The following is a 13,444-nucleotide window of genomic DNA, read 5'->3' as shown; positions in this document are numbered from 1 at the left end:
CCAACCAACAGTATCCAGCCAAGAACAGCTCTGTTGTTTGAAGTACCCCCTGTAATGCTACAGTGTCTTGTTTGCCTCTGTTTTCTTAGACCATGTTTGATTTAACAGGAATGAAACTTGGTGGGTAGTCATACGAAACTGCCATGGAGTGATTTAGAATAGCAGTGTTTGTTGACGAATCCCACTTTTGCCTTGGTGGTCATCACATCACACCTTTAAAAAGCCTGGTGTCATGGTGTGTGGCGCAATTTCATACGAAATCAGATCACGTTTGCACTTCATTACAGGCTTTACATTGTAAATTTACTTTTTTCAGTCATTTGAGGAAACTTGAGTTATTTAGACTAAAAATGTAGTTATTATGCCTAAATTGTAAGTACATTTCAATATAATTTTTTTGGAATATCAATTGCTTTGCATAATAATTCTAGGGTCAGGTGTATAAAACAGATTTCAGGGACAATCACTTAATTCTTAAAGGATTGGATTCAGGTGGAAAAGATCCAGGTCACTGATTTATGTAATGTGTAAATGTAATGTTACGTTGTTACTCCACAAGTTCACTGTAGACTCTGTAGTTGAACGTGTGCAATAAGAATGGTCACATTGTTGTGATAAATAAATAATTTACGTCTGAAGAAAAACAAATGCGATTAATCGCAGTTAATCACAGAATTTTGTAGTGATTAATCGGATTAAATGTTTTAATCGATTGACACCACTAGTAAAAATGCAATACGTGCAACTACACTAGTATTTAGATCCTCAATTAAAGCTTTTATTTAAACTCATCAACTGTGTAACCTTTTTTCTTTTTTTTTTTTACCTTAAACTTTTCTCCCCAATTTAGCTACACAAATAATCCAATTCATGTGAAGTAGAGGGGGAGAGGACAAGGCCAGTTGTGCTCTCTCAGGGCTCCGGCAGCAGATAACAAGCTGCATAACCGGAATTCGAAACAGCAATCTCCCGATCATGGTGGCTGCGCCTTAGTCCGCTAGACCACACAGAGCCTCAAAATTATACAATTTTCTCATTTTAAAAGCATCGGAGTTACCCTATTATAATACAGTAAGAAAAGTCTAGTCTAAATCTAGCCTGCCAGGCCTAAACCACACAACACTATTATTACTGTCTCCCTCCCAACAATCCAGAAATAAAAATCATCATCTTAATTATGATTAATCACAGAATTGTTGTTGTATGAGATTTTTTTTGTTTGTTTATTCAGGAAAGATGCATATTTGAATGGAAATCAATTATATGGTTACTTAGTTCTTGTTTATTTTGTGATACAAATTTGCTGTTTTGATACTATTGTTTCAACTATCTTCAATTAAAAATAAATATAAAAAACCTTAGCAGACAACTTGGATGTGTTTTTTTTTACTGTATCGGATTTGGACTCAGTATCAGTAGATACTCACAATCAAATGACAATGACTCTGACTTGGGACATGCTTAGTTTGGAATTATTTATTGTTCCTGGTAACCGTTATCTTCCTTCCTAATAGTATTATGATCAGACATTTCCCATTGCAACTTTCTTTTTTTCTTGCAACCATTTCTTTGATAATGAGAGTATTTATCATGATAAGTGCAGTCATTATGATTGTTCCATTCTTCTCTGAACATTTTCTAAGCTCTCCCGCATCTCTTTTTCTCCCTCCTTTTCTTCTATCTATATTTGTCCATTAGCTGAACATCAGCAGAGCAGCCAGAACTCCCAGCTGGAGGAGGTAGATAAGACTTTTTGTATCAACATTGGCTTTGGAAAGTGAGAAACAGAGAAAGGGAGGTTGCATAAGACGAATGAATGTGAGGATTCATAACCCAGATTGTTGGGAAGACAGCCAGTGTGCTACCCACCAAACTGCTCGGCTTGGCTGCTTCCAAAGTGCTGCTTCAGTGAGGAAATTTAACCTTTTAATACCAAGGTTTTCAATAAGAGCACGATTTTCAGTGCCATCATCATTTTTATTTCAGTAAACTGGAATTGATTTAATAAACGTGCTTAAAAAGTGCAGAATCACACTGAAAATAGCTAAAGAGATGTGCGGTTGACATCCTGCATACATTTAAAAAAAAGTTGTGGCCATGACTTAGTAAGGTGTGGGAGAGAGATAATCAAGTCATGAGAATAAGATAATAAATTTGTAGCCATAAAACAGAAAAGTGTGGAAACAAAATAACTAAATTAGGTTCATGACTTAATAAGTAGCGGGAAAAAGACAAATCATTTGTGGCCATAATTTAGAAGTATGAAGTAAATAAACTTAAATCATGGGAATGAGATAACTAACTCATGGCCACTACATGGGAACAAGCTACTTAAGTTGTGACCACAACACAGTAAGGTATGGAAATTAGATAATTAAGTTGTGACCAGTAACCAACTTAGTAAGGCATGGGAACAAGCTAGTTAAGCTGTGGCCATAACTTAGTAGAATGAAGGAATTTAAGTAGTATTTAAGTCGTGGAAAGTTGTGGACACAACATAGTAAGTCAAGGCAACATCTTAGTAAGGCGTAGCAATGAGACATAAGTCATGGCCACAGCATAGAAAAGCATGAGAATAAGATGATTAAGCTGTGACCAGTAACCAACTTAGTAACTTAGTAACAAACTAAATGGTGGTCACGACCTAATTAGGCATGGGAACAAGATAATGAAGTCATGACCCTGACTTAATAAGGCGTGGGAAGAAGCTAATTAAGTTGTGACTTAATAAGGCAAAGGAATGAGATAATTAAGTAAAGACTGCCGCTACGTAAAGGGTGGGAAAAAGCTAGTCTTCTCCACAAGTCAATAGTAGGGTGTAGGAAAGAGATATTTAAGTCGTAGGAATAAAATAATAAGTTGTGGCCACAACATAGTAAGGCATAAGAACCAAAAAATTAAGTCAAGGCCACAGCATAGAAAGCCATGGGAACAAGACATTGCCATAACTTAGTAGGGTGTGGGAAAGAGATATTTATCTCGTGAGAATAAGATAATTAAGATAATCTCAGAGTAAGACATAAGACTGATATAATTAAGTCATTGCAAACTCATAGTATGGAATAGCAAGTTAATTAAGTTGTGGCCATAACTTAGTAGAATGAAGGAAAGATGTATTTAAATTATGAAAATGAGACAATTAAGTTGTCCTAACGAGTGGGAACAAGCTAATTATGTCTTTTCCACAAGAAAATATTATGGTGTAGGAAAGATATATTTAAATATGAGAAATAAAATAATTAAGTTGTGGCCGCAACATAGTAAGGCTTAAGAACAAAATAATTAAATCAAGGCAACATCTTAGTAAGGCGTAGCAATGAGACAATTAAGTCATGGCCACAAAATAGAAAGGGTGGGGAAAAGCCAACTAAGTCATTGCCATAACTTAGTAGGGTGTGGGAAAGAGATATTTATCTTGTGGGAATGAGATAATTAAGATAATCTCAGAGTAAGACATAAGACTGATATAATTAACTCATGGCAAAATCATAGTAAGGTATAGCAACAAGTTAATTAAGTTGTGGCCATGATCTTTTTTCCACACTTTACTAAATCGTGGCCATAACTGATTTCTATTTAAGCAGAATACACTGAATAAGGACTATGAACATAAATATAAATATTGACTAGATCAGCATAGTGAAGCAGAGGAGGAAGTGTACAAAAATAAAGATGATCATGACTTCTAATCATGATGGGTAGATCATTATTAGATCATCATGATGATACACTGTCAAATGATCAGGAACAGGATCAAATAAGGGTCAAATGATGACTTGTCCCAAAGCCATCATCTTCACGAGATAAAACATGTTGCAAAAACATGTAGAAAAATATACATTTCAAGAACTTGCAGCAACAGTATTTCAGTTTAAAATGTAAAACTCATTTATTACATAGATGTATTACACACAGAGTGATCTATTTTAAGCATTTATTTCTTTTATTGTTTTTGAGTTTTTTGGCAGTGTGGGCAGTGTTCCAATTCCTGCTGGAAAATGAAATCTGTATCTCTATAAAAGTTGTCAGCAGAGGGAAGCATGAAGGGATGTAAGATTTTCTGGTAAAACTTAAACTGCACTGACTTTAGACTACTAAGATCAGTAAATTTTACATTTTATTTGTAAATCAGAGACCAGAGTCTGGAGGAGGAGTGGAGAGACACACAGTTCAAGCTGATTGAGGTCTAGTGTGAAGTTTCCACAACTGGTAATGGTTTGTAAAGAAAAATGGTCCAAAATACCTTCAACCAGAAGCCAGACTCTCATGGGAAGCTATAGGAAGCGTTTAGAAGCTTTTTCTCTACTGCAGGTGTTCATCAGGGCAGACTGTACCACTACTCCAACCATAAAATGCTAAAGTGGCTAAAAGGTAAAGGTTTTAAAAGGCTACCTTAAAGTGAAAAGAGCACTACTGAGATCATTTTTGACTAAATTTCACTACTGAAGTACACATTTAGAAGAGCACTGCTGAGGTAAATGTCTCACTAAAATGGCACTTTTGGGGTACACATACGATTAGAAGAGCACTACTGAGGTAAATATTTGATCAAAATGGCACTTCTGAGGTACATATATGATTAGAAGAGCACCAGTAAGGTACACCTATGACAAAAACTGCATTGCTGAGGTAAATGTATTGTGCTTTGGGGGTTTGTCTGCTTCTAATAACAATTTAAGTAATAATTATTGTACTTCAGTGGTGTAATTGCCTTTCCTTGAAGAGTAAGACTAAAACTAAGAATTAAAAAACTGTGTTTGGTGCTTTATTTTGTTTCATTTTGTTTGCTTGCCTGTTTACAGGGCTGTGATACATTATGTATCATGACACAGGTGTTATGATTCAGTATATTGTCATATACTGGAATACTAGAAGCAATGGAATATACTGAGATTTTTTTGCTACTCTACTGCATAATTTGGTTAAAAACAAAATGTTATTATAACATTAAACACATAAACCCACAAAAAATAGACTAGACCTATTTTTTTGATAAAACTAATAATACTTGATCTCTACTGCAGGTGTTCATCAGGACAGACTGTCCCGCTACTCCAACCATAACAACTTTAACAAAGTTGCAGCAGAGAGACAGGAAAGGGGGCTCTAGCCTGAGGACCTCCTGGGCAGGGCTGCTTGAAGCTTAGAGTCAGAAAGGCTTAACTCAGCTAGAGCGTGGAATTCGCTCTCCATGCTTGGCACCGCGGCAGGGTGAACTGCTGAGGTCAGGGATATAATTCCTATTAGCTTGGCTGCACAATGTGTGTAAGAAATCGCTGTTCTGTCACAAAGCTGAGTGTTTGTTCTCAAGACCGTTTGTAGCCCCCTCAGGCTGCCACCTTTGAGACGTTTCAGGCTTTTAGGGCTAAAACATGAAAAGCACTTCAGTGTAACTCAGAACTGGTGGCTAGACATGGGCAAAATCACAGTGTTTTATTGTTAAATCAGATTATATGCTTCATAATAAGAAGTACCGTATTTTTCAGACTATAAGGTGCTTGTTAGGAACAGGGGTGTCGCATGGTTGGATTACTGAGGTGGGGCCAGCACCCAGGGGCCCTTGAGGTTAGGGCCCAAACAATTTTGCGATGCCTATCAGCATTTATGATACAATATATTTTTATTTCTGAGGGACTTTGACCCCAGGGCCTATTGGGGGCTCTAGCCATGCTTTTGTGGGCTCTAGCCATGTGGCCCCTTATGAAAATTGATGAGGCGTTGTGGCACTGTTCTGACTTCGACTTCTGGCTATCAGTGGTCCTAGGAAGGAGGGGGGCATATTTTTAGAGGGCCCTGGTTATGAGAGCCTCTACCAGGGGGCCCTAGAGAAGAGCAGGGCAATTCTTTAAAGAGGGCCAACTCTTTGCCCAGGGTCCCAGACTATCTTTAATCCGTCCTTGAGGTGTCGCCATGTTTCCCTGAGGAAAATGTTTGACTAAAATGGCACTTCTGTGGTACATATATGATTAGAAGAGCACTGCTGAGGTAAATGTTTGACTAAAATGGCACTTCTGGGGTACATATATGATTAGAAGAGCACTACTGAGGTAAATGTTTGACTTAAGTGGCACTTCTGGATACATATATGATTAGAAGATCACTACCAAGGTAAACGTTTGGCTAAAATGCCACTTTTGGGGGTACATATATGAATAGAATTATCCTAAATCCTAAATTTCCTTCGGGATTAATATCTATCTATCTATCTATCTATCTGTCTGTCTGTCTGTCTGTCTGTCTGTCTGTCTATCTATCTATATCTAGAAGAGAACTACTGAGGTAAAGGTTTCACTAAAATGGCACTATTGGGGTAAATATATTGTGCTTTTTTGGTTTGTCTGCAGGTATGTTAAAATGCCAAGTGTTCAACAAATAATTATTGTACATTAATAGTGTAATTTTCTTTGCTTGAAAAGAAACACTAAAACTAATAATTAAAAACTGTGTTTGGTGTTTTTTTTGTTTGCTTGCCTGTTTACAGGGGTGTTTTGGCAATAACCTGATGATACAATCATGATACAGTTGTTATATATTCTCCTCTAAAAGTTACAGTTATAGAGATGCAAGTTTCTGTGTGTCCACAAAAATATATGATACGTATTTTGTAGTACCAGGAAATCAGAAGCAATCTGGACGTAACAGTTCCATGCATACCGTTTACTAGTCATTACCACATGCCATAATCATCCGGTAGTGAGCTTTATCAGCTCATCTGCAGCCGCTCCCACTGCTAAATGACCCAAATTAAAGGGGCTTTACATAAACAGACTGTTCAGGAAAATCTGTCGGCTCAGAATAACTCAATCCCGTAAAGACCTTAAAGTCTTCTACTGGTCTAGAATTAAGGTTTGGCTTTCTCATGAAGGCATCTCTGGTAAGAAACTGTCCACTGTCAAAAGTATGAATGCACCAATGTAACATTTGGATAAACATCAATTACAAATTGTATAAATAATGTTCAGAATAAATTATTTGGTCTTTCTACTAAATCAGGCAAACAGGCCTAGTCATAAATGCAGACCCTTAAAAGAAGGTCACCTAACATAGTTCAATAACTGATAATTAACATATGACAGCATTACAAACTTTAAAAATAAGGCATGAGATGCTACAATATGCCATTTTAGTGGTGCTTGTGTGAACAATGACTAGGAATGCACAGAATATTCAGCCACTAAAATGATTCTGCCAAAAATGTAAAAAAAATAAAATAAAATAAAATAAAAAAAGCAATAATTCTGAACAATGATTAATTTATTTGAAGTTAATTTAAGTTGTGGAGTTTTGTAAATTTGTCTGCAGTGATGTTTAATTCTCAATAAATATTGTTTCAGAAAATATTCAGTAAAGATCTTTTTTAAATGTCACATTTAGTTTGGCGTCTGACAATAGTTTCACATGTACAGAATCTGACTGATATTTCCCTAAATATTATTTTTTCTTTCTTAATTTCCCGGTCTGTACAAGAATTTTCACATCATCGTAAATGGTTTATAAAACAGTTTGTAACTGGGAATGTAAACTGTTGCTATTTTGCATGCTGCAAACATTTAAAACGCATTTTTGTATTGAGCTCTTACAACGTATAACCATATACTGTTATGGCTGAAAGTGTTGGCACCCCTACATTTTTTCTCCCAGAATTATTGCAATTACACATTTTTTTTTATATGTTTTTTGGAACAACACTAAACAGAGAGGAAAAACCATTGCATCAATTTTTCTCTTCAGTCCACGTCCAGAGAGGTTAGCTACAGGGCCATGGGCTGTAAACTAAACAAAAAAGAAAGAATTTCTGAACTGGCTGATATGTGGTATTCACTGGACGGGCTCAATTTATAAATCCGAAGTGGGAAAATAGAACAACCACAGCCAAACCCCCTTTATTGCCTTTTTTTCACTTTCCTATGCTCACACTCACACTTGTACAATAGAGCCTCGCAACATCCTTCACTGCTGGACACAGAAAGCCCTTCTGTTGCCATGGGAGCACCTCCACAAGTGGGTGATGCTCAGCTATGAGGACATTTGGCACCCAATCAGCATTCATGGTCTCATGTGTGACATCACCTCCAGTCTTTTGTGACGGTGTAAAGCGGCTGCCGTATTTAAAGCCCGTGTGCACACAAAACACACCTGCCTATTAGAGCTGACGAGCTGAGCCGGGAGAGACGGCCGAGACTGACAAGGCCTGCCATTATTGTCCAACTCCATTCAGCACACTAAATCTGCAGTTATCCAAGAGAGGATGCTTAGAGACTGCATTTAGATATACGACACACTCACAAAGACCCATTGCTAAAGGCTGAGGAGCTACGCGTTCACTGTGAGAGTCGTGAACAAGTACAAGCCTTTTGTGAGGCAGGTCCATACAAAGAAGTCTCTAAGAAAGAAGGTTCAAGTCTGGAAAAGGCATCAATTTCCCAGCTTCACCTTGCAGTGAGGGCTAAGCTGACAATCTAAACACTTTTTATATTATTTACAATCTTTCAATGTCGTGTTCTCACCTATGCTTAACAGCAGTCACAGTAGAAAATCCTTATAAAGATTGCTAATTTGTTAAAGTAATGCTACAATGCTACAAAAATGTTATAGAACATCATACAGTATACATTCATTGACAACAAAAATTAAATTAAAGTGTTGTTGGAATCCAATTAAATAGAATTATACAGGAGTTGGACAATGAAACTGAAACACCTGGTTTTAAACCACAATAATTTACTGTCTTGACAGACAGTTCTGGTGGAAACAGGAGAGTTGAGGTGCACATTGAATTCTGCCGTGATTTGGGCAGCCGGGGTTTTATGTTTTTTTGGATACAATCCGGGTTAGCACCCGAACATCCCTTTCAGACAGCTTCCTCTTGCGTCCACAGTTAATCCTGTTGGATGTGGTTGGTCCTTCTTGGTGGTATGCTGACATTACCCTGGATACCGTGGCTCTTGATACATCACAAAGACTTGCTGTCTTGGTCACAGATGCTCCAGCAAGACGTGCACCAACAATTTGTCCTATTTTGAACTCTGGTATGTCACCCATAATGTTGTGTGCATTGCAATATTTTGAGTAAAACTGTGCTCTTAACCTGCTAATTGAACCTTCACACTCTGCTCTTACTGGTGCAATGTGCAATTAATGAAGATTGGCCACCAGGCTGCTCCAATTTAGTCATGAAACCTCCCACAATAAAATTACAGGTGTTTCAGTTTCATTGTTCAACCCCTGTATGTGTGAATGATGATTTGGCAATTTGACATGCAGTTATATCATCTTGTTTCCAAGCTAGATGCATTCCAACAGGGAACTGGGTTTATTTTGCTACTATACCTTTACAAATGCCATATTTAGATATGCTTTCTTCTGGTTGGCTGCCCTTTATTTTGTATCTTTCAAAAAAAGGCAAAAACACTCCTTTTAATTTCGTTTTGTTTCTTTTATTTCTAATTTGATTAAATTTTTCTCTCAATGTAGCTAGGCCAATTGTTTGTTCAGCTGCTACTCAGCTGTATATCCCACGTCACTAGTGATGCCTCAACACACAGAGAGTGAAGACTTGCACATGCCTCTTCTGATACAAGTGAACTCAGCAACCACCTCTTTCCAAACTGCTGCTGATGCAGAATTGCTGAGTAGCACCACAGCGCGCTCGGAGGAAAGCGCAGCGACGTCTTGTGCTGATCGACATCACCCTGGGAGTGATGAGGGGAATGAGCGCCATCTTCCCACTCAGAAAAAGCATGGCCAATTGTGCTCTTTCAGGGCTCTGGCAGCTCTGATGGCAAGCTACATGACCAGGATTTGAACTTCACTATAAGTAGTGCAGGAGGCTCTGTAGATCGAAATATTTAAATGTACTGATGTATTTTATGTGACTATCAGCCAATTTCCCACATATAGTCCATAAAGTAGAGAGAGAGAGTGAACTTGCTCTGTTTTGAAACGTTAACTTTGCTCAGGAAATAGCACAATATACGTCTTTTCAAGTCTCGCAGCCTTGAAGCCACTGACCTATTAGCCGCTAAAGAACAGAATGTGGTACAGTTTACATCAAACAGCAGTGGCTCTGCAGCTCTGATATAAACCACTCTGTTGTGTCTTCAGATGCGTAGCACAGTGGTTTCCCAGCGAGACCTTTGTGAAGCTGGGCCCATAATTCACTGGGGCTGTAAAAAAAAAAAAAAAAAAAAGACAGTGGTGCCTCCCGACCCTCCTCCTGTCTACTGCAGTTGTGTAGTGGCCTGACTGAAACTGTGTGAGGAGAAACAGGACATGATAATGGCCCTCTTTGTAGTGGGATGATGTGAGAAACTCTCACATGGACAGTAGGTCAAAGGGATGCCTTCTCAGATGTTCTGCTTGTGTGTTCATACATGTGGAAAAGTACACTGGGATTTTACTAAAATGGTACTTCTGGCATGCATACGTATATGATTCAAAGAGCACTACTGAGGTAAATGTTTCACTAAAATGCCACATTTGGGGGTACATATATGATTGGAAGTGCACTACTGAGGTAAATGTTTGAGGTAAATGTTCCACTATATGAACAAAAGTGTTGGGAGGCTTGCTCATTTATTGTTTCTTCAAGGGCTTTAAACATTAAAAGAATACTACTCTGGTGAGAAATTGTCTTTGGGTGTATTAAAAAATGATAAAGCTACTTACCTTTGTGGAATAGCCCACCTCTGCTCTCCGGCAGCTTTCTAAAATCCAGTATTTCGTGCACTTTAAAAACTTTAACATTAAATAGTTTATTCCACCGTTACCCAGGCTCAAAATAGCTCCACACTCCATTGGTAGAATCCGGAGAGCCCTGACATTTAAGACGAGGAATTTAAAACTTTAAAACTGCACAAGAAGTTTATTAAAAGCCACTGTTTATATCCCATAGCTTAGGTAAATCTCTGGGCGCCGCCATCTTAAATTTAAGTCACAATAAGTCAACCTTCAAACACGAATGAATAGGTAGGATAGTTGAGCAGAATTGCAAATGAATTCCTCGGAAATGCATAAAATTAATTCCTGCTGTTACTGAAAATATCTGGTTACTGCCGATATTAGAATGCAAAAAAACAACAACAAATTCAATAAAAATTGCTCAAAATGTTTTAATATTCATGTTCTACGGTTGACTTATTGTGACTTAAACTTAAGATGGAGGCCCCCAGAGATTTACCTACGCTTTGGGATGTAAACAATCACTTTTTGTGCAGTTTTAAATACCTAATTTTAAATGTCAGGGGTCTCCGGATCCTACCATTGAAATGTGGAGCTACTTTGAGCCTGAATAGCGTTGGAAAAAGAAATTTACATGCAGGCACAAAATATGCCCCATTTCATTCATTCTAAAAGCACTTTTGGGCAATGTGCACTAAATACTGGATCTTAGAAAGCTGTGGGAGAGCGGAGGTGGGCTACTCAACAAAGTCACATCGAAGTTCTCCTTTAAAACGCTTGATTTTAGAAAAAACATCAAGCATGAGGAAACATGAGCATGTGTCCACAAACCTTTGGCAATATAGTGTAGTAGTAATATTGTACCTATAAATTAAATTGCTTGTTGCTCTCCCCTCCGTCCCTGGTGAAGAGGAAATTACGACCAAAGCCTGAGCTCGCATCCTAAGCAAGTACTTGGCATGCATTCACTTCCTGTGCTAGATCGCTAATTGTCAGCCCTGAATGGGTCCATTTCCTGTACATGGTGGCTGCCTGTTGCGGCTTTCTGTAGCTTACCCAGAACTAGGAGCTCCACTTGGGCTTCGTTTTGGCCTTCCAGGTCATCTGCGATCACCACCTTGCAGAAGTACACTCCACTGTCCCCCCACTGCAGCTCTCCGATGCGCAGGTCAGCTTCTGAATACAAAGAAAAATATACATTTTAGTTTATATTTACTTTGCAGAAAATGTCAAGAAAGGTTGACACAGTTAAACAGGTTTTTCACTTAAAAGTCTCTAAGCAAAGTTACAGAAAAGAGAGGCTAAACAGCAAGCCAATAGGATATTTTAACAAATTCAGTATAAAAGGTCACTAGTTGGTCTAACACTATTATAAAATAAACTAAAGCTGTCAAAGGCCAAGGAATTAAAGGAGCTTCATCAAACCCAGTGACATTTTTATCATTTTAATGAGCTGGGGGGATTCTAGGTTTAAAAGTTTAGGAGTATTGAGGTATTCCATGATTATATCTATTATATCTTATTAATTCTACTTTTATTCCTCACTTCCATGATACTGTCTATGATCGCTGCATTGTGGAAATCATAGGGTCCCATAAATATGAAATAGAGAAACAAATACCAAAGTGATGAATGGATTCTGAAGTATTCTAATTATTTGGATCAGCCCTGATACTAACAGAAACCATTACACAAAAAGTGTTGCGAGATTTGTGGAAGTGCTGGAATGTGTGAGTTATGAGTGTTCAGCTGTATGAGGGGGAGTGGGAGGGCTCGGATCCTCCCTCAGCCTGGTCAGTCGGGTAGACATGCAGTGAGTAAACAGAGCTTTTTCTGGAACAGGAAACACAACACAATAGCAGGCCCTTCCTGTAAGGAGCAACAGTGTAAACTGAGGGCGAGAGAGGGAAAGGTGATAGAAGAGGTGTAGAGAACAGAGTAGAGATCTAGAGTGAATTCAAGATCCTTTATTGCTGCACTTCCATTCAGTTGTTCACTCAATGAGGCAGAAGTGAAAGAGATTTTGGCACCAAAATTCTGATCACACTGAATCTGAAGGGATTTAATAAAATGGTTCATTGTCTTGCTGAATTACTGACAGAGGACGTTTCAGGCCACCCACTCGTTTTCTGATCCAAGAAAAAGACACAGATCTACCACAGACGTGGGCGGTTCTTCCAGTCAGATAGGAGTAATGACCTCCACTGAACAGCAAGGGGTGATCGATATGATTAAAAGTATCACAATACTTGACTTCCATAATAGATGATTCATATCATGATTTTTTATTTGCCTTAAAAAATGGAAAACTACATTTTACGCAAAGCAAATTTTCCAAATTAAGTTTTTTTAAGCGTTTAAATAGAAATTGTCTACACTATTTGAGAACTGACCAAACACATCTTTCATTGTGTAAAGAGAGGTATAATATGTTCCCTTTAAAATAAAGAAGTGGAATACGGCCACCCGTGAATGCCCCATTAGACTTGTTTTGATCCATGAGACCAACTGCATTGCCCTGAATTTTGCAGTAAATAGTTAAGTGTATTTATTTATTCATTTTTAGTTTTTTTTAATGCTTTGGGCATATTCTAAGCTAGTATTTTGGTCATACCCACACCAGCTAGCCAGTACAAAACAAATCAACAGCTTTCGGAATGCAGGTTGCTGAGTTTTTTTGATTTTTTTAATTCTGTGTATTTCCGTGTATTCCATGTTTATATCTGAATTCTACTTCTATTCCTCAAATACATTATACCATTTA

General features: G+C 37.9%; 2 protein-coding genes across 4 annotated transcripts in view; both read right to left on the bottom strand.

Annotated features, from left to right (window-relative positions):
* tmem39a (transmembrane protein 39A) overlaps positions 1–13,444 on the bottom strand; it is a 149,511-nt gene that overhangs the window by 77,651 nt on the left and 58,416 nt on the right. The gene's annotated exons all lie outside the window — the stretch shown is intronic.
* The window catches only part of LOC103042103 (immunoglobulin-like domain-containing receptor 2), a 49,164-nt gene that overhangs the window by 23,001 nt on the left and 12,719 nt on the right, over positions 1–13,444 (bottom strand). For all 3 annotated transcript variants that reach the window (XM_049470155.1, XM_007254837.4, XM_049470156.1), the window contains exon 3: positions 11,737–11,856. In XM_049470155.1, the coding sequence (XP_049326112.1) occupies positions 11,737–11,856 (120 nt within the window). The remainder of the gene's footprint in view (positions 1–11,736; positions 11,857–13,444) is intronic.

The sequence above is a fragment of the Astyanax mexicanus genome, chromosome 21, assembly GCF_023375975.1.
Source record: "Astyanax mexicanus isolate ESR-SI-001 chromosome 21, AstMex3_surface, whole genome shotgun sequence".
NCBI classification, from domain to species: Eukaryota; Metazoa; Chordata; class Actinopteri; order Characiformes; family Acestrorhamphidae; genus Astyanax; species Astyanax mexicanus.
Note: the sequence above shows the minus strand (reverse complement) of the source record. Positions and strands in the feature narration are given on the sequence as shown.